This window comes from Erythrolamprus reginae, chromosome 4, assembly GCF_031021105.1.
Source record: "Erythrolamprus reginae isolate rEryReg1 chromosome 4, rEryReg1.hap1, whole genome shotgun sequence".
NCBI lineage: Eukaryota > Metazoa > Chordata > Lepidosauria > Squamata > Dipsadidae > Erythrolamprus > Erythrolamprus reginae.
The window spans coordinates 111,261,826-111,289,083 of NC_091953.1; the positions used below are offsets into that span (position 1 = coordinate 111,261,826).

The 27,258-nt window shown below is 40.0% G+C and overlaps 1 protein-coding gene across 1 annotated transcript in view; it reads left to right on the plus strand.

The window, feature by feature from the left end:
• Positions 1-27,258, plus strand: part of UBAC2 (UBA domain containing 2) — a 143,229-nt gene that overhangs the window by 89,026 nt on the left and 26,945 nt on the right. Inside the window, exon 7 of the mRNA XM_070751222.1 lies at positions 19,121-19,360. Within this exon, the coding sequence (XP_070607323.1) occupies positions 19,121-19,360 (240 nt within the window). The remainder of the gene's footprint in view (positions 1-19,120; positions 19,361-27,258) is intronic.

The following is a 27,258-nucleotide window of genomic DNA, read 5'->3' on the forward strand; positions in this document are numbered from 1 at the left end:
AGGCCCACTCTGTGGGACCTAATCGGTCGCTGGGATTCGTGCAGCAGAAGGTGGTCTCGGAGATATTCTGGTCCGATGCCATGAAGGCCTTTATAGGTCATAACCAACACTTTGAATTGTGACCGGAAATTGATCAGCAACCAATGCAGACTGCGGAGTGTTGGTATAACATGGGCATACCTGGGGAAGCCCATGACTGCTCTCGCAGTGCATTCTGCATGATCTGAAGTTTCCGAACACTTTTCAAAGGTAGCCCCATGTAGTGCATTTGACACTAACTCCCATGGTCATATATGGAAATGTGTTCAAGCTCAGGTTTGTCTCAAGTCTTACTGTCGATGATATGTAGGACAGACAGTACTTGCTGTCCATACCTTAATACATTCCTCTCCTGGGAGCAGTAGTGGATTTCACTTATCTTTGTTACCAGTTCAGGAACGGGAGTGCATGGGCGTGTGTATGCACTTTCCACATGTGCAATGCTTCTGCGTGTGTGCAGAACATTTTTGATGACATCTAGATGGGTGGGCAGAGCCTCCCGCAGCAGATGCTACTAGTTCGCCCAAATCGGTGCAAACCAGTAGCAACCCATCACTACTTTGGAGTATCGTGATTCGAATAGCAACAACGTTGAAGACTCTTCAAGTTAACGAACGTGGACTGATTGGCCAGAATTAAACCCTGTTTCGACAGTATACTACTATTATGTTGCTCGGGCAGGTCATGTTCCAGAGAATTATTGATTTTTACAAAATTAGCCCAATGACGTGGTACAAACACTGGCTTGTGAGTGCTAAAATAATAGGTTCCATTACCGAATGGGGAATTTAAACAAAGCACAGGTTCTGCTTGCTTTGTGCTACGTTACATTTCCTGAAAACAAAGCAAATTTGCATAAAGCAAGTGGAAAAAAGCAGGTGGTGGATGCAGTTTAAATTTTGTAACCCAGATACATTGACAAATTTCATACATTTTTAGAACCTTAAATTCTCAAGTTACCCAAATACATTTGATGTTCTCTGCAGCATGAAAGTCTTTCTACATCTTTCGTAGAGATGCACTTGATTATCAAGACAGACGCAAGAGGTAGAATGCATCATGGCATTATGAATTTTATTAGCATAGATTGTTAGGTTGCCCATATGAAGATGTTTCCAAGTTAAAAACGTCTTCTGTGACTAGCCATCTTCCCCCAGTTTCAGTGTCCAAGTTTTTTTCTGGTATTACATCCTTTTCCTTTCGGAAAAAGAGATTGGACAAGATATTGAGGAGCATTTTAGTAATAGTTGTTGATATGTAGAGTTAAGTGTAAAACAGGAAGCAAAACCAGAAGAATTATATAACATGATGGTGAAAAGTTTGAGTGAAGGCAGAAAGTGATTTTGGCAGGAAGAAGGCTTGGGCTGCTGCTGGCACAAATTGACTATGCTGGCACAAATCACATAATAGGGTTCCCCCCCCCCCCCTTTAACATAAAGCCAATTGTCAAAGGAAAATGATCAACCACATAATAGCAACTTTGCATAAAGTGACAAAAACCTGTGTAGCAGGGGTGGGCTGTGGATCCTTTTGCTGGTTGGGTTGTGCTGGGCGCACGCAGCAATCAAACAATAGTTTCTGTTCATGTGCAGAAGCAAAAATTAGCTTCTGCGCATGTGCAGAAGCAAAATCCAAGATGGCAGCGCCCATGGATCGACACCGACAGAGCCAGTTCCGTGACATCATCACTGGTTAGAACCAGTAGGATCCCATCTCTGCTGTATAATCAGGTCTGTTTAATGGCTGGAGAATGTTGTGATAAAAGATAGTTAACCTAGCTGGCAAGTTTATGGGGCAGAGAACAATGTTCGCAATATCAGGAAGAAAGTCACAAGCACATTAACAGAACCTCCCTCTACCATCCCTCCTACACTCACTGGGCAGGATTTTTCAGACTGATTTTTTAAAATAAATAAATGTGGTCTGAGTTCCGCATAATGTTGAATTCTAATGAATTTTCAGATCCTAGTAAGTCAGAGACATGTGACCATAGTAAAGTATGTGAAGTAGTTTTAAATGTCAGTGAAGAATTCCACAGATCTGAATTGAGAAGTTCTTGCAGGTGATTACACACATAGTTTTAGCAAATACTGGAAGTATTTCCAAAGCAGAGAGGAAGTGATGATTGCTGTGCTAAGCCTTGTTGTAAAGTGAATAGGTAATAGCATTGCATCTTGTCTTGGAAATATAATGCTTGATACCAGAATAATCCTTTTTGTTACAAGGATCTAAATATGGCTAGAGATGAGTTTAAAAAAAAAAAAGCTGTCTCACAAACTGTTCCAGGTATTTAATTACTATTTTTCCAGAAAGTCACTGAGCAGAAATAAGCTATTGTTTCCATTTTTAAAAAATCACTCCATATTTGTATATGTTTAAACATTCTTAATTTGGTTTTCTGGATTTGCATAATTCATTGAATCAGAACCCACCAAATGGATTGGGTTGACACATATTAATGCCACAGAAATCTACTCAAATTAGTCAAGGGTAACATTAAGAAAGCACGTTGTTTAACTAGAGAGATTCCATCTTTGAATAATATTGGTTAGATAATAAACTTCAGATCGTGCAGAATGCAGCTGCAAGAGCTATCTTGGGCTTTCCTAAATATGCCCATGTCACACCAACACTCCGCAGTCTGCATTGGTTGCCGATCAGTTTCCGGTCACAATTCAAAGTGTTAGTTATGACCTATAAAGCCCTTCATGGCACCGGACCAGAATATCTCCGGGACCGCCTTCTCCCGCGCGAATCCCAGCGACCAGTTAGGTCCCACAGAGTTGGCCTTCTCTGGGTCCCGTCAACTAAACAATGTCGTTTGGCGGGACCCAGGGGAAGAGCCTTCTCTGTGGCGGCCCCGACCCTTTGGAACCAACTCCCCCCAGATATCAGAGTTGCCCCCACCCTCCTTGCCTTTCGTAAGCTCCTTAAAACCCACCTCTGTCATCAGGCAAGGGGGAATTGACACTTTCCCTCCCCCTAGGCTTATAAAATTTATGCATGGTATGCTAGTATATATGGTTGGTTTTTAAATTGGGCTTTTTAAAATTAACTTAAATATTAGATTTGTTTACATTGTATTATTGCTGCTGTGAGCCGCCCCGAGTCTGCGAAGAGGGGAGGCATACAAATCTGATTAATTAATTAATTAATTAATCAATTAATAAATAAATAATATGAACCAAGCATGCTTGCTAAAAAAAAGTTTCATTAAAAAAAATATAGCCAGAGGTCTCTACCTTCATGGATATCTGCTGTTACCGTAATTATTATATTCTGGACCTATTCTGACCACATGCTTTACCTGTTCAGTTGACTAGTTGCAGTGTTATAACGTTTTAGTTATAATGTTTCGGTACTCTGTCAACATACAGATATACAAACTTGATCAAAAGTAACTCCTTGGGGAATTTACCTATGTCCTCTCCTGAGTTCATGTGAAAAGAAAATACGAATAAGATTCCATTAATAATTACACTTTTCCTGCAATATGGAGGCCATCTCTTTTTCTTCAACTCTTTTTCTTAGGTGAGGTAAACAAAATAAGAATAATGGACTGGATGAAATTTATTTATTTATTAGATTTGTATGCCGCCCCTTTCCGTAGACTCGGGGTGGCTCACAACACAATAAAACAGTTTATAACAAATCTAATAATTTACAATATAAAATATTTTTTAAAACCCATTATTAAACAGACATACACACAAGCATACCATACATAAATTGTATAGGCCTGGGGGAGATATCTCAGTTCCCCCATGCCTGACGACAAAGGTGGGTTTTAAGGAGCTTGCGAAAGGCAAGGAGGGCAGGGGCAGTTCTAATCTCTGCGGGGAGCTGGTTCCAGAGAGTCGGGGCCACCACAGAGAAGGCTCTTCCCTTGGGGCCCGCCAACCGACATTGTTTAGTTGACGGGACCCGGAGAAGGCCCACTCTGTGGGACCTAATCGGTCGCTGGGATTCGTGCGGCAGAAGGCGGTCTCGGAGATATTGATTGAATTTTGTGGGGTTTGGTTTAACAGGCTCTTTTTGATGTTCTTATGCAATTTCATACTTAAGAGGATGTAAGTGAGAAGGTAAAAGCCTCCATTTCACTGGTCGTCTTAATTTCCCTTCACCTCAGATCACAAAATTTGACACAGTTGTGGCTATGGACAGGAAATAGTAGTATAAATCCAGAAAAAAACAACCAGATATTTCCTGTTATTGGCATTGAGCTCATATGTTCTATCATATCCATCTTTATATCTAACTGTCCCACCTTTGAGATGTTATTTATAAATTTACATCTACAATTTCTTAATATTGATAAATCTTAGAGCCAGGGATAACAATCTCTAAATTAAATCTCTAAATTAAGATTTGATTTTATAGAAACATAGAAACATAGAAGACTGACGGCAGAAAAAGACTTCATGATCCATCTAGTCTGCCCTTATACTATTTTTTGTATTTTATCTTAGGATGGATATATGTTTATCCCAGGCATGTTTAAATTCAGTTACTGTGGATTTACCAACCATGTCTGCTGGAATTTTGTTCCAAGGATCTACTACTCTTTCAGTAAAATAATATTTTCTCATGTTGCTTTTGATCTTTCCCCCAACTAACTTCAGATTGTGTCCCCTTGTTCTTGTGTTCACTTTCCTATTAAAAACACTTCCCTCCTGGACCTTATTTAACCCTTTGACATATTTAAATGTTTCGATCATGTCCCCCCTTTTCCTTCCGTCCTCCAGACTATACAGATTGAGTTCATTAAGTCTTTCCTGATATGTTTTATGCTTAAGACCTTCCACCATTCTTGTAGCCCGTCTTTGGACCCGTTCAATTTTCAATATCATGATATGATGATATCACTTTCCCATTCAGAAGCCAGACACTATCTGTCTTGCCAGGTTCCCTAACATCGGGAGAGATGGCTAAATGCCCTGATATCAGTCCTTTTCATCCCGCTTCCCATCACCCATTTATTTTTACAGGACAATGTGAGGAAACATCACTATCCAGCTTGTCTTGTTTGAAATTGTTTTGTCTTGTGTAAGCTGGTTCCTGTTAAGTGCACTTTTTTCTCAGGGGAGAAAGATTGTGTGTGGTCAAACATGCAATAGAGCTACCTGAATGTACTTTTACCAGAATCGTCTGCGCATTACTTTTCCTTCTCACGATCAACTTATGATTCATAAGTGATACCTGGTGATACTTTGAAAAAGAGCAGAGAACTATGTCTATTGGCAGTTCTCCATCCCTTTTCAATGTTTTTTCTTTCTTTCTTTAAAAGTTTCTGCTTTGGTCTACACATCTTCCATTTAAGAATTGTATACAGTATTAGACTTTTATCATTTAATAATTTAGTTCATAATTGTTCTGCCGGGCTCTCTGGTAGAAGTCTCGTGAAAATTCACGGGTACAAATTTCAGACACATACACACGTTTGAAAGTTCAAAACAATGTCCTTTATCACAAAATTCAAAAGAAACAAAGCACCCTTTTTGTATTGCAAAGAGCACTCTTCCCCAAAACAACCTTGTAGGCTGTACAGGTCCCTTAATCAGTCCTTAAGTACTTAGCTAGTAGCTGTGAAGAAACGTCACAGGCTTCCTTCTTCCCATGAAGTGAAACACACACACTTTACTCTGCTTTGGTGTCAAAGGCGTGAAAAATCCACAAAGTTCAGAAACAGCGAGGCACGATCCTGAAGAACTACAATCAGATAATCTTCCACAACGGCCAAACTAGCACGCTACTATTTATAGCAGCAGCTCTAATTACTGGAGCCCCACCCAAACACAGGTGGCCTCTCTTATCTCCTGTAATATTTCCTCAATTGGCCTCTTCGATGCATAAGTCTGCGCCTGCATGGGTCTAACACTTCGTCATCCGAATCGACCAAAGATAATGGTGATTGGCTTCCTGGGCTATGTGCCAAGCCTCTCTCTTCCAAGTCACCCCCACCTTCTTCATTTGAGGAAACTGCACTCCCTGACTCTGCTGGCAACAAAACATGCCTAGAACATGTTGATGTTTCCCCTGCCTCCACCTCCACATTTCCAGGGGCAGGAGCTGAGCCAGAGCCAACCACAACACTATTAAATTAACACTACGTTATTTGTTCTGTTTTATTTATTAGGTCCCACAGAGTCGGCCTTCTCCGGGTCCCGTCGACCAAACAATGCCGTCTGGCGGGACCCAGGGGAAGAGCCTTCTCTGTGGGGGCCCCGACCCTCTGGAACCAGCTCCCCCCTGAGATTAGGATTGCCCCCACCCTCCCTGCCTTTCGTAAACTCCTTAAGACCCACCTCTGCCGTCAGGCATGGGGGAACTAAACATCTCCCCCTTGCCCATGTTGTTTTGCCATTGATTGATTGACTGTGTGTCTGTTTTTATATACATTGGGATTGTTTTATAAATTTATTAATTTTAAACTGTAATTAGATTGGTGGGCATTGGATTTGTTATTATGTACTGTTTTATTGTTGTTGTGAGCTGCCCCGAGTTTGCGGAGAGGGGCGGCATATAAATCCAATAAATCTAATCTAATCTAATCTAGCTGGTTGAAAACTGAAATGTTTGCAAGAATGAAGAAGAAAGTTAACATTTTTCTCTTTTTTTCCACAATAAAAAATATTTATACTCATTATTTGGATGGATGAAAGGAAGCAGCATCTTTGGATTTATTTGTTAACAGATGTTGCTTCCTTTGTGTGAGAGGTAGGAGCTTAGAAACTGATACTGCATAGTGCTTTTGGCACAATCTCAAACTATACCCTGAACGGTATTCTTCAAAGATGCCCTTGCTTATATGGAACTATTTTATAATATTTTAAAAGAAAATAAAGCTTGTTCATATCCTTGCTATACAGTATCCCATCAAAAGTTGTATTGTTTAATTTTTTTCTACACAGGCTACTTAGAATTCCTTAGGCTCTTCAAAAATGAAATATTTTTCTGTTGATTTTTGAATGAAGAAGATAATTTAATTGAAAAAAACCCACCAAATGATTATATTTCTGAAAGCCGCTCTGAGTCCTCGGAGAGGGGCGGCATACAAATCGAATGAATGAACGAATGAATGAATGAATGAATGAAAATGAATGAATGAATGAATGAATGAATGAAAATAAATGAATGAATGAAAATAAATAAATAAACAAACAAACAAACAAATAAATACATTAATTAATTAATTAATTCTCCATGATAATGAAGAGATGCCTTGGTGTCCCCGAATTTGTTTATGCAGTAGCCAAAGGACTAGTTTTATCTCTCATGAATAACTAGGAAGTAAATTTCTGGAATGACGATTGGAATTTCCTGCATTGTTTTGTCTTCAGTTTTGCCTTTTAAATTCAAAACACAAAATTCAAATTTGGAAACATAGTATCTAAATTATATATATACCAAATGACTGTCCCTTATCAAATGATTCATGACATTTTCATTTTATGAAAATGAAGCATCTAGTAACAGATGTTTTAAAAGTACACTCAACGTTAATCCTGGGTAAGAAACTGGACCCATGCTTCTCCTGGTTAATTAAGGTTTCCTGAAGGTAACCTGGGTGGTTTCTGGCAATTGTGAATGCATCCTTGAGAAAGGCTGGTCCTTTCAATGCTTACGGAGAAGGTGGTCCCTTCTCAAGAGATCTAGATCCCAGTATGTTAGATGACTTTTGCTTGCAACTTCAGAGGTTCCTAGATGAAACAGATTTTCAGTCAGATTTCATTTTTTTTGAGTTTTTAAAAAAAACATAAAGCAGTCAGATTTCATACCTAGATATGAGACACAATCCATAAATGGATATGTGCACTGGGCAGTTCTACGCATAGTATTTATGTGGTGCTTGGTTGTGTGTAACTTAGCTGTTGATTGGGTATTGATAGTTAGCTGGACCGGGACTCACTGCTCACAGTCACTCATGCCCTCGTCACCTCGAGGTTCGACTACTGTAATGCTCTCTACATGGGGCTACCTTTGAAAAGTGTTCGGAAACTTCAGATCGTGCAGAATGCAGTTGCGAGAGCAATCATGGGCTTCCCAAGGTATGCCCATGTTACACCAACACTCCGCAGTCTGCATTGGTTGCCGATCAATTTCCGGTCACAATTCAAAGTGTTGGTTATGACCTATAAAGCCCTTCATAGCATCGGACCAGAATATCTCCGAGACCGCCTTCTGCCACACGAATCCCAGCAACCGGTTAGGTCCCACAGAGTTGGCCTTCTCCGGGTCCCGTCGACTAAGCAATGTCGTTTGGCGGGACCCAGGAGAAGAGCCTTCTCTGTGGCGGCCCTGACCCTCTGGAACCAGCTCCCCCCAGATATCAGAGTTGCCCCCACCCTCCTTGCGTTTCGCAAGCTCCTTAAAACCCACCTCTGTCATCAGGCATGTGGGAATTGAAATTTCCCTTCCCCCTAGGCTTATAGAATTTATACATGGTATGCTTGTACGTATGAGTGGTTCTTTAAATTGGGGGTTTTTAGATTATTTTCAATATTAGATTTGTTTACATTGTCTTTTTTATTGTTGTTAGCCGCCCCGAGTCTTCGGAGAGGGGCGGCATACAAATCTAATAGATAGATAGATAGATAGATAGATAGATAGATAGATAGATAGATAGATAGATAGATAGATAATGATTGATTTATTGTTTCCTCATGCTGCTGTGCCCTCAGCTCTTAAGTATCTGATAAACTAGTGCAAATCAGTATTCCTGTTGACTGACAAGGGGCCTGTTTCCCACGCTTCAATCATTTCTCTGGCTATTTTTGTCCCACCTCAGCCAAGAATTTTAATAATTGAGAGCTGTACTTAATAGCTGCACTTAATCAACTTAGCCATTTACTAAATTGCAATTGCAGAAATAGCAACATAAATTTTGTGTTACTGGACTGCAATTAGCAGTCCAGTAACTAACTTTGCATGCTTGTTGATTGCTTGTTTATTTACTCATTCATTTATTCAGCCAACCATCCCACGCAAGCAACTTGGGCAATGAACAGAAATAAAACAACATAATCATCAAAAAAAATAATACATATATTGCGAGCAAAGGTTACAGTGTGAAAAGAAACCTACGTATAATCTGAAAAAATAGTTTACCAAAGTTATAAGACCTGGACTAAGAGCTAAGCATCACAGGGGAGGATTTTAAACTCTTTATCTTCTATATACCATACTACCATAGTATAGTATTGATAATGTCTAAATCAAATGAGAATGGCGTAGCACTATAATATAGGTAGCCCTCGACTTTCAACAATTCATTTATGACCGAAGTTATACAGGTACTGAAAAAAGTGACACGATCGTTTTTTCACACATATGACTGGTGCAGCATCCTCATGGCCATATGATTTATATTTCAATGTTTGACAAGTATTTATGACAGTTGCATATCCCTGGATCATGTGACCATCTTTTGTGACCTACTGTGACAAGTAAAATCAATTGGGGGGCACCAGATTCACTTAAGTCTGCGGAGAGGGGTGGCATACAAATCTAATAAATTAATAATAATAATAATAATAATAATAATAATAACAACCATATTACTAATTTAACAATTATTAATTAAAGTGATTCACTTACCATATTTTTTGGAGTATAAGACATACCTTTTTCCTCCCTAAAAGAGGATGTGTCTTATACTCTGAATGTAGCTTTTTGACGTTTCTTTTTCCAGCCCTAACAAAATGCTAACCATCTTCCTAGCTCTTACTGGCTTGCAGGCTCTTTCATTGTTACTGTCTCTGAAGAATGTTTTCCCAGCCCTAAGTCTTTGCAGGCTTTTTTTCATTGTTACTTGCTCCAAATAAGTTTTTTTCCAGCCTAACGAAGTGTTAATGATCTTTCCAGCTCTTGCTGGCTTGCAGGCTCTTTCATTGTTACTCGCTCCAAATAAGGTTTGTTTGTTTGTTTGTTTGTTTGTTTATTTATTTAGTCCAATAAACCAGTGTTTTTCAACCAGTGTGCCGCGGCACATGGTCAGGTGTGCCGCGAGAGGGGAGAGAGAAAGAGAGAGAGAAAGAGAAAGCAAGAGAGAGAGAAAGAGAGAAAGAAAGCAAGAGAGAGAAAGAAAGCAAAAGAGAGAGTGTGTGAGAGAGAGAGAGAAAGAAAGCAAGTGAGAGAGAAAGAGAGTGGGTGAGTGACAGAGAGAAAGAAAGCAAGAAAGAGAGAGAGGAGAGGAAGGGAGAAAGAGAGAGAAATGAGATAAAAAAGAGGAGAAAAATGAGAAAATGATTGAGGCAGAGAATGAAAGGAAAGAGAGAGAAACAAAAGAGAGAGAGAAGTGACTCTTGATTTAAAGCATATGATAAAAAGCACCCAAAGAATAAGAGAGGAAAACCCCCAGCCCTCACCTGTTTCTGGAAATGGTTCAAGAGTGTGTATACACACACACATACATACAAGGGGGGATAACATGTATAATTTGTACTGTCTTAGAGTGTCATTTTGTGTCATTTTGGTTGGTGGTGTGCCGCAGGATTTTGTAAATGTAAAAAATGTGCCGCGGCTCAAAAAAGGTTGAAAATCACTGCAATAAACAATACATATTGAAGAGAATAGACATGAAGCATTATATATAAAGAAAAGATATAAAAATAGAGGAGAAGATGTATGAAAGGAAGAAAAGATATATGATATATGAGATAAGGATCTCTTAGGAACCTGGAGAGGTCAATCGTGGATAGTCTAAGGGAGAAATGTTGGGGGTTAGGGGTTGACACTACTGAGTCCGGTAATGAGTTCCACGCTTCGACAGCTCGATTGCTAAAGTCATATTTTTTACATTCAAGCTTGGAGCGATTAATATTAAGTTTGAATTTGTTGCCTGCTCTTGTGTTGTTGCGGTTGAAGCTGAAGTAGTCATTGACAGGCAGGATGTTGCAGCATATGGGCAATACTTAGATCGTGTTTTAGGCGTCGTAGTTCTAAGCTTTCTAGACCCTAAACAGGGGATAAAATAATGACCAGACTAAGGATGCTAGCTAGATGAATACCTGGTAAGCAGATTCTTTTCCCTATTTTCCTCCCCCAAAACTAAGGTGTGTCTTATACTCCGGTGTGTCTTATACTCCGAAAAATACAGTAACTGTGTCAAGAAAAAATGCAAAACTCACGAAACACTTTTCATTTAGGTTCAACTGTGGTTGTAAGTCAAATACTATTGGTATTGAAACAGTAGCTGAATTTTAAGAATACAAGGAAGAATAAATGTGTTACTAGAATAGAATCTTATGAGTCATGAGGAATTTACTGAAAATTTTAAGTAATGTTTTGAGAGGGCAGGGTTTTTTCATGTACGCAGCAATGGCTTTGTCAAAATTTAATTGCTTCTTCACAGTTATCTAGAAGATGGGGGGATACTTCTGACTGAATAAATAACAGGGATTTATTCAAAAGAATTCAAGTAGCATCTCTGTCCTGTATCATGCAGTGGAGAACGTCTGTTTGATTTATCGGAAGTGAAAATAAAGCCACAACCACTTCCTTTTTTGTAGGGTTAAGTTTGGGGTGGGATGGTATATACTATAGAACATTTGTGTGCAAAAATTGTTTATTAGAATAAAAATATACTTAGTTCTGATGAATAGGATAAAAAAGCGGATGAAAGAATATGAACAATGTTCTCAAATTTGTTTTCTTCTTTATATATGGCAAGAATTAATAAAATTCAAATTAATTAAAATGTGCAAAATGGTAGAATACCACCCTCCTGTATACACCCTTCTTTTTAATTAATGTATACTTTATTAAAGTAACAGCATTTAATCAATAGTTTTGCAACATTAAAAAAAAGTTAACATGTCACATCAAATAATTTCCCATACATTTTCAGATGTTAATATTTCTATGATCATACATGATATATTCACCGTGACCTGATTCTAGTCTAGTATCGTGTAGTTCTCTCTGTTAGAAGTTTTAATCAACAGCTTTAAATCATCAAACAATGGCAAATAGAGGAATTTCTGATTTTTAAAATTCAAAGTGACATGTCTGTTCCTTTTGTTTCAATAACCACACTCATTTTTATTCATTTACAGTATCAGACTAGGTCATAGAATTTAAGAAATACAGGGCATTATTAAAGCCTGTCTGAGTTATTACATATACAGTGATCCCTCGATTTTCGCGGTCTCGATTTTCGCGAAACGCTATACCACGGTTTTTCAAAAAATAATAATTTAAAAATACTCCACGGTTTTTTTTCTATTCCACGGTTTTTCCCACCCGATGATGTCATACGTCATCACCAAGAATCACTTCTCTGTCTCTTTCTCTTTCTTTCCTGTCATTCTCTCTCTTCCTCTATCTCTCCCCCTCTTGCTCTCTCTTTTTTTCTCACTTTCCCTCTCTTGTTTTCGAGCGGCGAACGGCGGGCGGGCGAGCGGCGAGCGGGCGCTCTCTTTCTCTATTTCTCCCCCTCTTGCTCTCTCTCTTTTTCTCACTTTCCCTCTCTTGTTTTCGAGCGGCGGGCGGGCGAGCGGCGAGCGGCTGGCGGGTGAGCGAGTGGCCAGGCGAGCAAGCGAGCGGCGGGCGAGCGGCCAGCAAGCAAGCGAGCGGCCGGGCGAACGGGGGCGAGTGGCGGCCGGGCGGGTGGGCGGGCGAGCCGCGGGCGAGCGGTGTGAGCGGCGGGCAGGCGGCAGGCGGGCGAGCGGCGGGCGGGCGAACGGCGGGCGAGCGAACGGCGGGCGGGCGAGCGGCGAGCGTTTTTAGTGTTTTTGGTGTTTTTAATTTCACACCGCTACATCGCGGAAAATCGATTTTCGCGGGAGGTCTTGGAACGTAACCCCCGCGAAAATCGAGGGATCACTGTAATCCATAAACATATAAAAAGGGGAAACTTTATAAAATTAACATTGCATAGAAAGGGCCAAATGGTTTCTATAATTTAAGACTTTGAAGGAAACATTTGGTCGTCCTTTCAAAATTGTTCTGTCGGGCTCTCTGATAGACTTCTCCCCAAAATTTACAGGTACAAATTTCAGACACACACACGTTTGAAAATTCAAAACAATGTTCTTTATAATAAAAAGTCACTTAAACTAAGCCCTCTTTTGGTATAGCAAAGAGCACTCGTCTCCAAACAAACTGGTAATTTGTACAAGTCCCTTATCAGTTCTGTGATACTTAGCTTGCAGCTGTGAGACAATTCACAGTCCTTCTTCTTTCACAAAGTGAAACACACTTTGCTCTGGTTTAGTTTCTAAGCGGGGGAAAATCAGCACACCAAAGGTCAAAGTCAGTAAAGCAGTCACTAAAAACAATGATCAGATAATCCTCCACAATGGCCAAACCCACAGGCTGCTATTTATAGCCGCCTCACTAATCACCACAGCCCCACCCAACCACAGGTGGCCTCATTTTCTTTTATAATAATCTCTCAGTTGTTGTTGCCTATGCATCGCTCTCCGCATGCGTGGCTGTATCATTAACTCTTGTTCTGAATCCAAGGAGGAGCTAGATAATTGATCTCCTTCTGAGCTGTCTGCCACACTCTCCTCCTCCCTGTCACTCATGTCTTCTTGGTCAGAGGAGCGTTCATCAGCAGATTCCACCGGGGGCAAAACAGGCCTGCAGCATGTAGATGTCTCCCCCACATCCACAGTCCTTGGGGCAGGAGCTGGGCCAGAGCTAACCACAACAAAAATACTTGGGTGTTAGTCATTTAATAAGAGCATCTCAACCACCAGTGAAGTTCCAGACTAAAGAGGAGTTCTGATCAATCATCAAGCCAAATGCAGTGACCACTTCAAAAGAGTGTATGAGACAGATTAAACCTCTGAATTCAAGGAGATGCATGCCTGATCTTTTGGAAGGTTGACCTATCAATCAGCTGTCTTCCTAGTAGAGAGAGCATCTATGTGGCTAGAGAGAAGCACCTTCTAAGTGAGCCATACAGACTCTTATAGAAATCAATGTGCTCAGGATAAGATTTGCCAATAATTTGTGCAAGCAATGGAAAAGTTTGGCTGTGTCCCACCTGAATGTCTGTGCCCCATATAATTTGCTTAAGTTCTACCAGGGGTTTTTCCATGCCTAAAGCAAATAAGGCTGGTATTGGCAATCTACAATGACTCAGATCCTGGTTGATTTGCCTTTTCAGAGGAGATTGTTGTATATCATATAGAATAAAATATACACTAATGAAGTTACCCAAATGAATTGTGTTTGCTCGGAATGATAATCAAGGTAATCATGCCAGGGCCTCAAATGAGATGCATACAAATCTAATGTTTTTAATGATGAGTGGACAAACCAGTGGTGATTACTACCAGTTCTGTGGGCGTGGCTTGGTGGCCATGGTGTGGCTTGGTGGGCATGGCAAGGGAAGAATCCCCATTCCCTTCTCATTCCTGGGGCCAGCCAGAGGTGGTATTTGCCGGTTCTCCAAACTACTCAAAATTTCTGCGACCTGTTCTCCAGAACCTGTCAGAATCTGCTGTATTTCACCCCTGGAACCAGTGGACAAATAAGCAAGCGCCTGCTTCATCCCAGTTCTTCAGTGTTCTCTAAACCAGTGTTTCCCAACCTTGGCAACTGGAAGATATTTGGACTTCAACTCCCAGAATTCCCCAGCCAGCGAATGCTGGCTGGGGGATTCTGGGAGTTGAAGTCCAGATATCTTCTAGTTGCCAAGGTTGGGAAACACTGCTCTAAACTGCCCTCTAATGGCAGTCTCTGTTGTCTCTGGAAAGTTTTAATGAATCAGTTAATTTCTTTCAAAGTCCTGTTAGGTTTGCCCAAAATGATCCAGCCTCCTGTTCTGCCATGAATGCAATAACCACTTAAGAGATACTATATATACTATGGGCCAATAAAGAAGATTCTTTAGTTAAAATGCAGGTAATGCAGGTATACAATATGTGCATATAGAGCTAATGATCTCTACTTTTTTTCTGAGCATAAAAGGAGATATAAGAAGCTATTAAACACAAAAAATAACAAATGTGCCAGAAGTTATGGGCATAGAGCCAACAGGCTATAGCAAACAAAAATCAATGGTTATTTTTATTTGTAATATCAAAATCTTCACTTAACACAGGACCCTAAAACAATTACCATAAATCTTTTGACACTTGATACAGGCATTTTCAAGGTGTATTTTCATCTACTCGGGATTATATCTCAAACATTCCTGTATTGAAGGATCCTATTTAAAATGGCCCCAGTAATTGATGTGGAAATACAAAAACTAATTGCACACACACAAAATATTTCGCTTGGAATTTTTAAATCCTTCATAATGGCATCAATATTAGCCACTTTTTCCTTCTTATAAATTCCTCTATAGTAAATCCTGGAAGCCAATTTGGTGGTATGGTTAAGGCACTAGACCAGAAACTGTGAGATACAATGGTACCTCTACTTACAAACTTAATTCATTCAGTGACCAGGTTCTTAAGTAGAAAGGTTTGTAAGAAGAAGCGATTTTTCCCATAGGAATCAATGTAAAAGCAAATAATGTGTGCGATTGGTGAAACCACAGGGAGGGTGGAGGTCCTGTTTCCTCCCAGGAGATTCCTAGAGAGGCCCCATGGAGGCTTCTCCCTGCCTTTTCCGGCTCTGTTTCCTCCCAGGAGAATCCTAGAGAGGCCCCACGGAGGCTTCTCCCTGCCTTTTCCGGCTCTGTTTCCTCCCAGGAGAATCCTAGAGAGGCCCCATGGAGGCTTCTCCCTGCCTTTTCTGGCTCTGTTTCCTCCCAGGAGAATCCTAGAGAGGCCCCACGGAGGCTTCTCCCTGCCTTTTCTGGCTCTGTTTCCTCCCAGGAGAATCCTAGAGAGGCCCCACGGAGGCTTCTTCCTGTCTTTTCAGGTTACAGTTTCAGAGGCTCAGGTTTGTAAGTGGAAAATGGTTCTTGAGAAGAGGCAAAAAAAATCTTGAACACCCGGTTCTTATGTAGAAAAGTTTGTAAGTAGAGGTACCACTGTACTTGAATTCTAGCCCCACATGAGGCACAAAGCTTACTGACCTGACTGGTCCCAAGCCCTAAGATGCACACCATGGCAAATCACTTAAGAAATCTTGTCAACTGTAGGGACTTATCCAGGCAGTCATCAGATTTTTTAAAAAAAACTGACTCAAAGGTGCATATGCATACACATATGTAATTATTAAAAACTAGCTCAATTCCATCCCTCTCCCAATACATAGGAAAGGAATCAAGCTATCATCCAATTAGTTTTCTCTCTAGAATTTGTAAACTCTTATGTTATAGATTCTGTCTGGATATTTATTTATTTATTATTTATTAATTAGATTTGTATGTCACCCCTCTCCGTAGACTCGGGGCAGCTAATAGCAATAATAATACAATGTAAACAAATCTAATATTTAAGTTAATTTTAAAAAACCCAATTTAAGAAACCAATCATACATACTGACATACCATGCATAAATTTTATAAGCCTAGGGGGAAGGGAAAGTCTCAATTCCCCCATGCCTGACGACAGAGGTGGGTTTTAAGGAGCTTACGAAAGGCAAGGAGGGTGGGGGCAACTCTGATATCTGGGGGGAGTTGGTTCCAAAGGGTCGGGGCCGCCACAGAGAAGGCTCTTCCCCTGGGTCCCGCCAAACGACATTGTTTAGTCGATGGGACCCGGAGAAGGCCAAAGTATTGTGGTCCGATGCTATGAAGGGCTTTATAGGTCATAACCAACACTTTGAATTGTGACCGGAAACTGATCGGCAACCAATGCAGACTGCGGAGTGTTGGTGTAACATGGGCGTATTTAGGAAAGCCCATGATTGCTCTCGCAGCTGCATTCTGCACGATCTGAAGTTTCCGAACACTTTTCAAAGGTAGCCCCATGTAGAGAGCATTACAGTAGTTGATATGTTGTAGTGGCAGAACAGGCAGGATTTGAGAATGAATATTCTATAATAAATCAGTGCCCAGTATTATATCATTTGGCAGGAAAAACATTAATAAACTTCCAGATGGAGCTGTGACATTATGGAAAGTTCCTTGAAATCTTTACATAGCCCAATTTTTAAAATCAAAAGAATTGCTACGTCATCCACATACGAAAAGAATAGGGATCAGACAACAGATGCGGAATGAGGATGAAAATCCATATTGATAAAAACTACAATATTGTTAGTGTACAGATTAAGTAATTGGGGGGAAGGGGTATTAGCATACATCGTTATGAATTGGAATAGAATCACCAAAGTTCCTTTAAAAAAAAAAAGCTGTTTTGCCCCCACAAGTTTCTCTAATAATTACCAAGTTGGAAAGTTTAATGCCAGACTCTTTGAGCAAGTGAAGCCACTTAAATACCTGGGTATTAATTTCCAATCTTCAACATGCTGTGGTCATCAACTATGAAAGCACAAAAGGGATTTTTAGCAATCGGCAAATAATTTTTCCCCCTGCAGCAAGTGAACAATTCAAAGCCAAAGTTCTTGGCAAACTGAAAAATGGTTCTCAGATGAGTATGTACAAAAACTTCTCAGTTCTTGAACAAACAAAATTCATATAATCGATAATAATAATCATTTTCTACTTCTAATACCAGATTATGACTAGACTGCACGTTTATCATAACATGTTTGTGATTCCTTAATGAGGGAGACAGAGAATACTAGCAGCTTTGAAACATAGAAACATAGAAGTCTGACGGCAGAAAAAGACCTCATGGTCCATCTAGTCTGCCCTTATACTATTTTCTGTATTTTATCCTAGGATGGATATATGTTTATCCCAGGCATGTTTAAATTCAGTTACTGTGGATTTATCTACCACGTCTGCTGGAAGTTTGTTCCAAGGATCTACTACTCTTTCAGTAAAATAATATTTTCTCATGGTGCTTTTGATCTTTCCCCCAACTAACTTCAGATTGTGTCCCCTTGTTCTTGTGTTCACTTTTCTATTAAAAACATTTCCCTCCCTTCTTTTTGCCGACGATGTGAAACTTTTTAACACCACTGATAATACACTCACTCTCCAAAAAGACCTGGACTTTGTCTCAGACTGGTCTTACACCTGGCAACTTCAAATATCAACCAACAAATGTTCTACCCTCCACATCGGCAAAAAGAATCCAAACCGCACATACGTACTGAACAATCAATTACTCAATGCTAACCCACACTCAATAAAAGACCTTGGAATACTAATATCGAATGACCTAAGTGCTAAAGCCCACTGCAACTATATCGCCAAAAAAGCTTCTAGAGTTGTTAACTTGATCCTTCGCAGCTTCTGCTCAGGCAATCTCACACTACTCACAAGAGCCTACAAAACTTTTGCCAGACCCATCCTAGACTACTGCTCATCTGTCTGGAACCCATACCACATCTCAGACATCAACACCCTTGAAAATGTCCAAAGATATTTCACCAGAAGAGCCCTTCACTCCTCCACTTGAAACAGAATATCCTACGAAAATAGACTAACAATCCTGGGTTTAGAAAGCCTAGAACTACGGCGCCTAAAACACGACTTGAGTATTGCCCACAAGATCATATGCTGCAACGTCCTACCAGTCAATGACTACTTCAGCTTCAACTGCAACAACACAAGAGCACGCAACAGATTCAAACTTAATACGAATCGCTCCAAACTTGACTGTAAAAAATATGATTTCAACAATCGAGTTATCGAAGCATGGAACTCATTACCAGACTCAATGGTGTCAACCCCTAACCCCCAACATTTCTCCTTTAGACTCTCCACGATTGACCTCTCCAGGTTCCTAAGAGGCCAGTAAGGGGCGTACATAAGTGCACTGGTGTGCCTTTTGTCCCCTGTCCAATTGTCTTTCCTTTCTCTCACTTATCATATATATTCTCTTCCTTTCATATATCCTCTCCTCTAAGTTCACTTTTACCCTTATATATATTACCACATGTCTTTTTTTCTTCCTATGTATTTGTGTATTGGACAAATGAATAAATAAATAAAAATGAACCTTATTTAATTCTTTAAGTTTTGAAGTTTTGCTTCGGAATTAGAAGTAATGCATTTTTGACATCCAGTAGATTTGCTGAACTAATCCTTTGTCTCTGAATTTCTCTGTCAATATGTCAATTTTTAAATCTGTTCATTTTTCTTTTATTTTAGATATCGGGGATGTGCTACAGTAGTAGTCTTTTAAAAGTGTACCGCATACTTTGTGTGCCTTCTGGCATAGCAAAGATATTTGCTCGGACTCTTGAACCAATTTTCTCATCGACGGAGCCCTCTAATGAATTTGGCGTTGGAATGGGAGCCACTATTGATATACAGAGACAACAGCGGATGGAGCTGCTGGATCGACAGATCTTGGTTTCTCAGGTTGCTCAGATGAGGCGACAAAGACAGGTAAAGTCCTTTTTCTATGGCAGTGATTTTCAACCTTTTTTGAGCCACGGCACATTTTTTACATTTACGAAACCCTGGGGCACATTGAATGGGGCAGGGGGGGGGCGCTAAAAAAAGTTTGGACAAAAAAATTCTCTCTCTTCCTCCCTTTCGCTCTATTTCTCTCTCCCTCTTTCTCTTCCTTCCTTCCTCTCTTTTTTGCTCTCTTTCTCTCTCCCTCCCCACCTCCCTCTATGTCTTTGTCTCTCTCTCCTTCCCTCTTTCTCTCTCTCTTGTTTTCTTTCTCTCTTTCTCTTTCTTTCTTTCTCTTGTTCTCTTTCTCTCTCTCTTGCTTTCTTTCTCTCTCTCTTGTTCTCTTTCTCTCTCTCTCGCTCTTTCTCTCTCTTGCTTTCTTTCTCTTTCTCTCTCTCTCTTGCTTTCTTTCTTTCTCTCTCTGAGCTTCGCGGCACACCTGACCATGTCTCACGGCACACTAGTGTGCCACGGCACACTGGTTGAAAAACACTGTTCTATGGGATGTAGCTTATTTGTGAAATGGATTTATCCATTCATAAAGTTAATCCTTCATATAATTAACCATCGTTTTACATATTATGGATACGTTCTATTTATTCACAAAATATTCTTAATTTAATCCTAATACATTAATGAGATGAATCCTTATTGGATTCATTTGTACAACATGACAAATTTACTTTTGATTAATGTTGGTTAGACTTCATGTGTCTCTGTGTGCTTCTTTCTTTAGGATGTTCAGATTCACACCATTTGATCAATTTATAGTTAAATATATTATGTGAACTCATATAATTTATTATTTATTTATTTATTTGATTTTTATGCCGCCCTTCTTCTTAGACTCAGGGCGGCTTACAACATGTTAGCAATAGCACTTTTTAAATAAAGCTAGGCTCTATTTAAAAAGTGCTATTATAAAAAATATTAAAAAGTTATTAAAAAGTATAAAAAAGTTATTTAAAAAGTATTTTAAAAGTACTGTATTAAAAAGTGCTAATAATTAGGTGAACCTGATTATTTTCAATAATCAGGTTCACCTAATTGGGTGATGTTTTTTTGTTTCAATGTTTACAATTTTGTTTACATTGACTTAATTATACGTGCCTGCTTCTAACAGTGTGTAAAGGTATCTGTCAGGATTTTCCCTTTCCTCTTTTCTAAAGTTTCCCAGAATTTTAACTTGTAACTTATCCCAAGGGGACAAACATGGCTGTACTGGTCTTATCAACAAGGACAGTTTTATTGGTGGGAATGACTTTTACACAATTCTGCATCTGAACAATGAAAATCTAATTGGCCTTTGTGCATATTTTATATGCCTATGTACACAAGCAACATATAGAGTAATGGCTGATTCAAAAATCGAGTCGCATCATTCATTTTTGGGGTGAGGGTGAGGGGGGCATAGGGCAGTGATTTTCAACCTTTTTTGAACCACGGCACATTTTTTACATTTACAAAACCCTGGGGCATATTGAGTGGAGGGGAGGGGGCTCAAAAAAGTTTGGACAATTTTTTTTTCTCTCTCTTCCTCCCTTTCGTTCTATTTCTCTCTCCCTCCCGCTCTATTTCTCTCTCTCCCTCTTTCTCTCCCTTCTTTTTTCTCTCTCCATCCCTCTTTCTTTCTCTCTTCCTTCCTTCCTCTCTTTTTTGCTCTCTTTCTCCCTACCTCCCTCTATGTCTTTCTCTCTCCCACCTTCTCTCCCTGTCTTTCTCTCTCTCTCTTTCTCTCTCTCTCTTTCTTTCTCGTTTTCTTTCTCTCTCTCTTTCTTTCTCTCTCATTTTCTTTCTCTCTCATTTTCTTTCTCTCTTGTTTTCTTTCTCTCTCTCTTTCTTTCTTTCTTTCTCTCTTTCTCTTTCTCTCTCTTTCTTTCTCTCTCTCTCTCTCTTTCTTTCTCTCTTTCTTTCTTTTTCTCCCTCTCTTTCTTTCTCTTTCTTTCTTTCTCTCTCTCTTTCTTTCTCTCTTGTTTTCTTTCTCTCTCTCTTGTTTTCTCTCTCTCTCTTTCTCTCTCTTTCTTTCTCTCTCTCTCTCTCTTGCTTTCTTTCTCTCTTTCTTTCTTTCTCTCCCTCTCTTTCTTTCTTTCTCTTTCTTTCTCTCTCTCTTTCTTTCTCTCTCATTTTCTTTCTCTCTCTCTTTCTTTCTCTCTCTCTTTCTTTCTCTCTCTCTTTCTTTCTCTCTTGTTTTCTTTCTCTCTCTCTTGCTTTCTTTCTTTCTCTCTCTCTTTCTCTCTCTCTCTCTTTCTTTCTTTCTCTCCCTCTCTTTCTTTCTTTCTCTTTCTCTTTCTTTCTCTCTTGTTTTCTTTCTCTCTCTCTTGCTTTCTTTCTCTCTCTCTCTCTCTTTCTCTTTCTCTCTCTTTCTCTCTCTCTCTTGCTTTCTTTCTCTCTTTCTTTCTTGCTCTCCCTCTCTTTCTTTCTTTTTCTTTCTCTTTCTTTCTTTCTCTCTCTCTTGTTTTCTTTCTCTCTCTGAGCTTCGCGGCACACCTGACCATGTCTCGCGGCACACTAGTGTGTCGCGGCACACTGGTTGAAAAAACACTGGCATAGGGTACGGATAGGACATTAAAGTTGTGCTAAATCAGAAGACATAAAATGTGATTTGAACTCAGAGGACAAAAGTTTGCAGAAGCTTGGTAGAATTACAGACTTCCTGCCTATGACTAACTCTTAAGTGCCATTGCCCCCACCCTTAAAAAATATCTTTGGATGACTTTACTCTTAATCGTGTTAATTTCATGTGCCATGGGGAGATTGGATGGGGATAAGAGGATTTCAATGTGATCATTAGCTGAAACAAAAGGAAGCTTTTAAAAAATATAGAATTGTTCATGGGATTCCGGTCTTCCTGATTTAGAAGAACTTAATTTTAGTGGTCTGGTCTACATTAACCTCAGAAAAACTTTGACGTGGCAATGGGTTTTGCAATCCAGCTTTAAAGTGATGAAATAGTTTCTTACTTCTCCTTACAAATTCATTTTCAAGACTCCCTTCTTCTTCTTTCATTCATTCCAGTTGCCCAAGATGCTTCTCATCACTGAATGTCTTGACTGGCGTAGAAATATAGAAGGCGTATTTAAGTTAAAAGTATATTTATGAAATAGTGGTAGGATTCTGCTATTTTTTGGATCCAGTTCAGAAGGGGTATTAAATTTTTACATTGCCAACCCTTTGCACTTATCTCCTCCTTATCATCAATCCTATTTTCCCCTTAAATATGTCATGCGTGCTGATGTCTCAAACTCCTTTCTGGAAGGTTGTTATAAGGATGGTTGTCTGCTAGGATCAAAAGAGTTGAGTTTGTCTAAGTATTTAAAGTGTCATAAAGATTTGATGTTTATTGTCATGTTGTTTTAGCATCAGATGATACCCAGCTATACATCTCCACCCCATGTCCAGTCAGCGAAGCAGTGGAAGTGATGTGCCGGTGCCTGGAGGTTGTTGGGGCCTGGATGGGTGTCAACAAACTCAAACTCAACCCAGACAAGATGGAGTAGCTGTGGGTCTTGCCTCCCAAGGACAGTTCTATCTGTCCGTCCATTACCCTGGGGGGGGGAAATGTTGACCCCCCTCAGAGAGGGTTCGCAACTTGGGCGTCCTCCTCGATCCACATCTGACATTGGAACATCATCTTTCGGCTGTGGCGAGGAGGGCGTTTGCCCAGGTTCGCCTGGTGCACCAGTTGCGGCCCTATTTGGACCAGGTGTCACTGCTCACAGTCACTCATGCCCGCATCACCTCGAGGTTCGACTACTGCAACGCTCTCTACCTGGGGCTACCTTTGAAAAGTGTTCGGAAACTTCAGATCGTGCAGAACGCAGCCGCAAGAGCCATCGTGGGGCTTCCAAGATTCGCCCATGCTTCTTCAACACTCCGTGGCTTGCATTGGCTGCCGATCAGTTTCCAGTCACAATTCAAAGTGTTGGTCATGACCTTTAAAGCCCTTCATGGCATTGGACCAGATTACCTCCGAAACCGCCTGCTACCGCATGAATCCACGGACCGATAAGGTCCCACAGAGTTGGCCTTCTCCGGGTCCCGTCGACTAAACAATGTCGTTTGGCGGGCCCCAGGGGAAGAGCCTTCTCTGTGGCGGCCCCGGCCCTCTGGAACCAACTCCCCCCAGAGATTAGAATTGCCCCCACCCTCCCTGTCTTTCGTAAACTACTCAAGACTCATTTATACCGCCAGGAATGGGGGAGTTGAGATATTCCTTCCCCCTAGGCCATTACAAGTTATGCATGGTATGTTTGTGTGTATGTTTGGTTTTTATAAATAAGGGTTTTTAGCTGTTTTATTATTGGATTGTCACATGCTGTTTTTATCATTGTTGTTAGCCGCCCAGAGTCTACGGAGAAGGGCGGCATACAAATCCAATAAATAATAATAATAATAATAATAATAATAATAATAATAATTATTATTATTATTATTATTATTATTATTATTTCTTTCTCAGCTATTTAAACTTCTTTATAGAGACCAGTTTACGCTAATCATTTCGAAATGGTTGTTTTCATCGGTGGAGAGTGCATGAAAACTATTTGAATTTGCCAAGGACTTTTATCAGTTTGAGGTTTTGTCACTTCTTAGAGATAATAGCCAATTTCATATGGAAGACATAGAAGAGACTGCGGATTAATAAGGTGTTGTTACAGAGGGAAAAATGCTTTCCCATCCAATAGCTAGAAACTTAGAGATGGCCCTTAATGACTTGCAATTTAGAAAATAGCTTTACCAGTATGTGAGATTATAGGCATATAGTGTGGTTAACATAATTGAAGCAGAATCCAACATTGGAGACTCTGCAACGCAAGAAAACAGGATGTTGCTTCTTTTCCTGTCTAGGTTTCTTGTGTACAACTCTTGAAACAACATAGTAGTAGCTTAGGGGCCAAGGGGGTGGTGGTACATGTTTCCTTTTATTCTCCAGCTTCCTCAAACTACCAGGGATCAAAGCAAGTTCAATGTAATAGATCCTTATTATTCAGGACAGCTTGGTTCTTAAATGATGTGAAATTTCACTGGAAGCTATCATGACAGAATGTTCAATAATAAGCTTCTTCACTCTACCACTCGAAACAGAATACCCTACGAAAGCAGACTATCCATCCTAGGTCTAGAAAGCTTAGAACTACGTCGCCTAAAACACGATCTCAGTATTGCCCACAAGATCATATGCTGCAACGTTCTACCTGTCAATGACTACTTCAGCTTCAATCGCAACCGCACAAGAGCACGCAACAGATTCAAACTTAATATTAACCGCTCCAAACTTGACTGTAAAAAATATGACTTCAGCAACCAAGTTGTCGAAGCGTGGAACTCATTATCTGACTCAGTAGTGTCAACCCCTAACCCCCAACATTTTCCCCTTAGACTATCCACGATTGACCTCTCCAGGTTTCTTAGAGGTCAGTAAGGGGCGTGCATAAGTGCACCAGTGTGCCTTCCGTCCCCTGTCCAATTGTCTCTTCTTATCTCATTTATCTTTTCTTCCTTTCAAATATGTTCACCTATATTTTTATATCGTTTTTTCTATTCTTTTCTTTACTTATATTATTACATATCTTTGTCTTCAATGTGTATTATGTATTGGACAAAATAAATAAAATAAATAAATAAATAAATAAATAAATAAGCAGAATATTCAATAATAAATATTAATCCTTGCCCTCATCAAAACTCTTTCATCTATTAATGGGTTGAAGCTGTGTGATGGAATGGACAGCTGAACGGAGGGGAGATAAAGTAGCATCCAATATCTCAGAAAGGAGGCAGCGTGTTCCAGGGAGAGGCCCAAAACAAGAGACTGCAATTTTGAATGGGATGTGGGACGCAAGAAAGGGTTCTAGTCACACCCTAGAATCAACCAGGATATATCTATTAGGTTAGGTTATAACTTTAATCTGGTAAAGTCTATTACAGTGTTTCCCAACCTTGGCAACTTGAAGATATTTGGACTTCAACTCCCAGAATTCCCCAGCCAGTGAATGCTGGCTGGGGAATTCTGGGAGTTGAAGTCCAGATATCTTCAAGTTGCCAAGGTTGGGAAACACTGGTCTATTAGATGTAAGAAATAAATAATTGGACTCAGTTGGATCTTACTGTGTCGTCTCTGACAAATTGCAAGGGTATTCTTCTGAGGAATTCTTAAAAGCATGTTATTTGTACAACAAATTGTTACCTACCTGTTCTGGTTTCTGGTAGAAATTTAGCAATTACAAATAACTCTTATTAAATGCATTATTTCATGAATAAAGAAACTCCATTTATTTCTTTGCTCTTCTGGAATTCAAACACATTTCATACAGGCACTTATCTGTTGGTCCGTTATCTCCCTTAACTGCATTTCTCACATTCCTTCTCCTTCTCCACTTAACAAGATTTATTTTCCTAACAGCATGATTTCTAAAACAGCAGCCCTGACTGTTAATCAAGACAGAATACTTTTGCTTACTTGGGAGCGGCAAGAAAAACCTCCATTTTTCTCTTCGCAACGTTGAAACTCCACCCTACTGACCCTCTGGCGTGCCAAATACATCACTACAGTATTTAACCCATTCCTCTCCTTAATATCTTCTATAGAATAAAATAGAATAGAATAGAATAGAATTCTTTATTGGCCAAGTGTGATTCAGTGGCATTATGATATGTAAAGAGCAAGGACCTCTTTCCATATATCCAGCAAGCAAACTAATGTGCTGAAGCTGACCAGGCTAAGGACTAGCCAGATGAATACCTAGTAGGCAGAATTCCCTCCATCTCTATTTTCCTCCGCCCAAAATAAGGTGCATCTTACGGTACTTCCAAGGAGGATATTCACACACTCTTCTGTTTCAAAGATCTTTCTAACAGAGCCATGGTTGAAGGTCACCTGTTGCCCCAAGCCCTGCCCTTTTTGATAGAAAACTTTAAACAAGAAACACAAGAACCAAGTGTGCAAAGAGAAATGGGGATTATTCCATCTTTCAGCAGGCTCCAGATTAACTCCCCCCCACCCAACCTTCAGAGATAATGAAGAAGAAATCCAAGATGAATTCAGATAGAGGAGGAATCTATTTTTTAAAAAAGTTTCTTTAAAAGGATAAATTAGAGTGGGCCTCCTCCAGGTTCCGTCAACAAAACAATGTCGTTTGGCAGGGCCCAGGGGAAAAGCCTTCTCTGTGGCGGCCCCGGCCCTCTGGAACCGACTCCCCCCGGAGATTAGAATTGCCCCCACCCTCCTTGCCTTTCGTAAGCTCCTTAAAACCCAACTCTGCCATCAGGCATGGGGGAACTGAGATATTCTTTCCCCCTAGGCCTTTACAATTCATGGTATGGATGTTGGTTTTACAACAAGGGTTTTTAGTTGTTTTAGTATTGGATTTACATGCTGTTTTTTGTTACTGTTGTTAGCCGCCCCGAGTCTACGGAGAGGGGCGGCATACAAATCCAATAAATGAATGAATGAATGAATGAATGAATGAATAAATAAATAAATAAATAAATAAATAAAGCAATAATTAGTAATATTGCGTAAGAGTAAAACTTGGACTGTATGTTTAAGCTTAATACGTTATGTCTGTACTAATTGTTTATCATTAGAAAACGTTTTGCAAAGCCATTGCCTTATATTTTGCTATGGTTCGAGCAAAGTGAAGTGACCACCCTGAAGATAGGTGATAGCAGCAATAACTACAAAGCTTCTACCTCAACAAAGTTTTCTACAACCACAGGCCTGACGCACAATTGTTCAATAGCTTTTATCTCTTCGTTTATTTTGGCCAGTTATTTTATATCTTCCGTTGACTAGATAAGTTCAGAATAATAGCCGGGGTGGCGCAGCAGGTAGAGTGCTGTACTGCAGGCCACTGAAGCTGACTTGTAGATCTGAAGGTCAGCGG